Here is a 2,586-nt window from a genome sequence, read left to right as displayed (position 1 = left end):
TGGTTACATACCTTATTTAAAACTCCAAAAAATAACATTTTAAGTGCTTTTAACATATTTTTCAAATAAATCTTCAATGTTATTCTAGTTAGCGAATTAACAAAAAATATAACATTATAAATACCTAATGAACATGTGTAATTATTAGGATTCTATCAATAGAATTATAGATAACAGATTCGCGTTACAATTTTTGCTATCTTGCCGCCCTGACCACGTAACGTAATAGTACAAGAAAGTGATGGGTAACCCTGCCACTTTATATTCCATAGGACGAAATTTTTTGATGTTTATATGATTTCCAAAGAACTATTGAATATAGTGCCATCTAGTGCAGAGAAAAGGAACACCAAAGACATGTAGTTCGTATTTAATTCGTTCTTGGACAGTAACTGCGTTTACCGTAAATAAACATCAGAATAATAGAACGGGGAGTCCCGGTTCTCTATATGAATCTCAAAAAACCAACTACGAAGCTTTACAGCGCGATTTTCAACTGCTTTCTGTGTGGTTGCCGCCTGCTACTTCTTCATGGAGAAGTTTTTTTTTAATAATATTCTAGAGTATTTGAATAATAAAAATTGCCAACCAAAATTATGTAGAGAAAATTTCTTAATTTGCACCCGAATTTCCGATCACTGGGGAAATATAACTGTAAGAGACCCCTCACACTAATGTCTTGCCAAAAAATGCACAGCGTTGACACGGCGTATAAATAAAACGGATTGGGCGACTAAAAAATAGAGGTGGGCGTTGAACCGAAAAGTACTTAAAAAGTTTGCTTTTTAAAATAAGCACATAAACATGCTTTTCAATTTAATCGTTGGCCAGTTCAATACTAAACAATATGATTTTTTACAACGTGTTTATGTTTCACGTCCCGCCATTTATGTTTCCTAAACAAATTAATTCGTCAATGAGAATAATAATTTTATAAATAAAAATAAAACTCTTGTTTTACAAATAAACTTACTTATCTTAAAACCTGTGGCGGTTTACTCTGCTTTTCGCTATCAACACAACGTTGCAACGCTGCAAACTTTTTTTTTGATATAAAAGGCTTTGCGCTCAAACGTATTTCTAAATGATTTTGAAAGCTTCAAACTAAAAAGCGTTTAGAAAAGCACGCTTTTTTAAAAGAAAGCACAACGTTTTAAGTTTTAAAAAATAAGCGAAAATACAAAGAAAGAAATAATGATGAAGAAAGTTAGAACTGTATTCCTTATTTTAAACCAAATTACAAAAGAGTTTATCCTGAAAATTCCAAAAGTTTTTGTTCAAAGTGAATATAACGCAATATAAGTAAAAATGAAAACATAAATATTGACTCCGTCCCCGTAAAAGACTGTCTAGAAATCCTAAACAACAGAACTAAGTTATTTAAGAGAAAGTGAAAACAATGTTGTAGAAATGTAATTAAAAGTGTAATTAAATGACGATATGGCTCAAAGTACTCGTATCCAAGCCAAAACTCTTAATAAAAAAATAGAGTAAAAAATAATAAAAATAATAAAAAATAAAATAAAATAAATAAAGTCGGGTATACGAAACGCCCCGTTGCGTCGCCGCCGCACGGACGTGGTATCGACGCTGTGCGTGCGCCAAAAACGCTAGTGGGGTCTCAAAGTATTTTGATCGCGTGCCTACTAGATGGCGCCAGGGTATTGATTGCACTTGGGCGCTATAAACCTACCGGCTCTATCCACTAGTTTCTTTATTTCGTGTATTTGCCTACAATCAATAAAAAATCTTTTCTTTTTTTTTCTTTTATCAACAGAACACCGTCTTTTTATTTGTATTCTAATCCTATATACTACTCGTAATAGTAGTTCCTTCAGCTTTAACCTGGTCTATGGGCGAAAGGTTCTTCAATGTGCTGTCCAGTGTTCCAACGACGGTGGAGAACAAATGGGAATAGGAGTACATGAACCAGAGCAGCAGTCCTAGCAGGACTATTTTCGCTATCGCATCTGCTATGTAGCGTCTGTAAAAAAGTGTAAAAATCGAGAATAATAAACCCACATTACATTTGTATTGCAGAAGTAGGTAATGAGTAGTAGTTGTAGTACTTCCTATGTACTTCGGTGAAAATCTGGTATCCCACCAAATGCCCAATTTGATGGCAATACATTATTGATCGCTGCGACTCAGAGGCTAAGAAGTTCTAATTTCAATGTAAGAGTTTACAGATTCATGAGCCCAGATGAACAAGGTAATCTCAAAAATACAGACTTTTCATGAGAGGTAATTTTGAAGTTTCTTGTAGAATTATTTCAACCACTATTGTTATTTGGTTCTCCTTGCCTATATGTATTTAAAGTCTACACACTTTTTCGAATACTTTTTATTCTTATTCAGTTCCGTAGATTTGACAAAATCCTGTAATTGTTCACAGAGGTCTATGATATTACCCTTTTGAACATAAAATATTTGTGATTCAGAGTTTTAACTAAACTGTTCCTTAAATTTTTATTGAATATTATTCATTGTTATTATTATTATGTGTGTATATGGTAGTATTGTATTGGTATTCAGAATTGGTATGCAAGAAGACGTCGGTTCGAATCCGACCGGATCGAAGGAATT

The 2,586-nt window shown here is 33.3% G+C and overlaps 1 protein-coding gene across 1 annotated transcript in view; it reads right to left on the bottom strand.

Moving 5' to 3' along the window:
* Positions 1 to 1,395: 1,395 nt before the first annotated feature.
* LOC113232172 (fatty acyl-CoA reductase 1-like) overlaps positions 1,396 to 2,586 on the bottom strand; it is a 31,027-nt gene continuing 29,836 nt past the window's right edge. The window contains exon 15 of the mRNA XM_026466809.1: positions 1,396 to 1,984. Coding sequence (XP_026322594.1) covers positions 1,807 to 1,984 — 178 coding nt within the window. The 3' untranslated portion in view covers positions 1,396 to 1,806. The remainder of the gene's footprint in view (positions 1,985 to 2,586) is intronic.

Source organism: Hyposmocoma kahamanoa, unplaced genomic scaffold (genome assembly GCF_003589595.1).
Source record: "Hyposmocoma kahamanoa isolate Upper Pololo Valley unplaced genomic scaffold, ASM358959v1 67, whole genome shotgun sequence".
Taxonomy (NCBI): domain Eukaryota; kingdom Metazoa; phylum Arthropoda; class Insecta; order Lepidoptera; family Cosmopterigidae; genus Hyposmocoma; species Hyposmocoma kahamanoa.
This window is presented reverse-complemented; position numbering and strand designations above follow the sequence as displayed.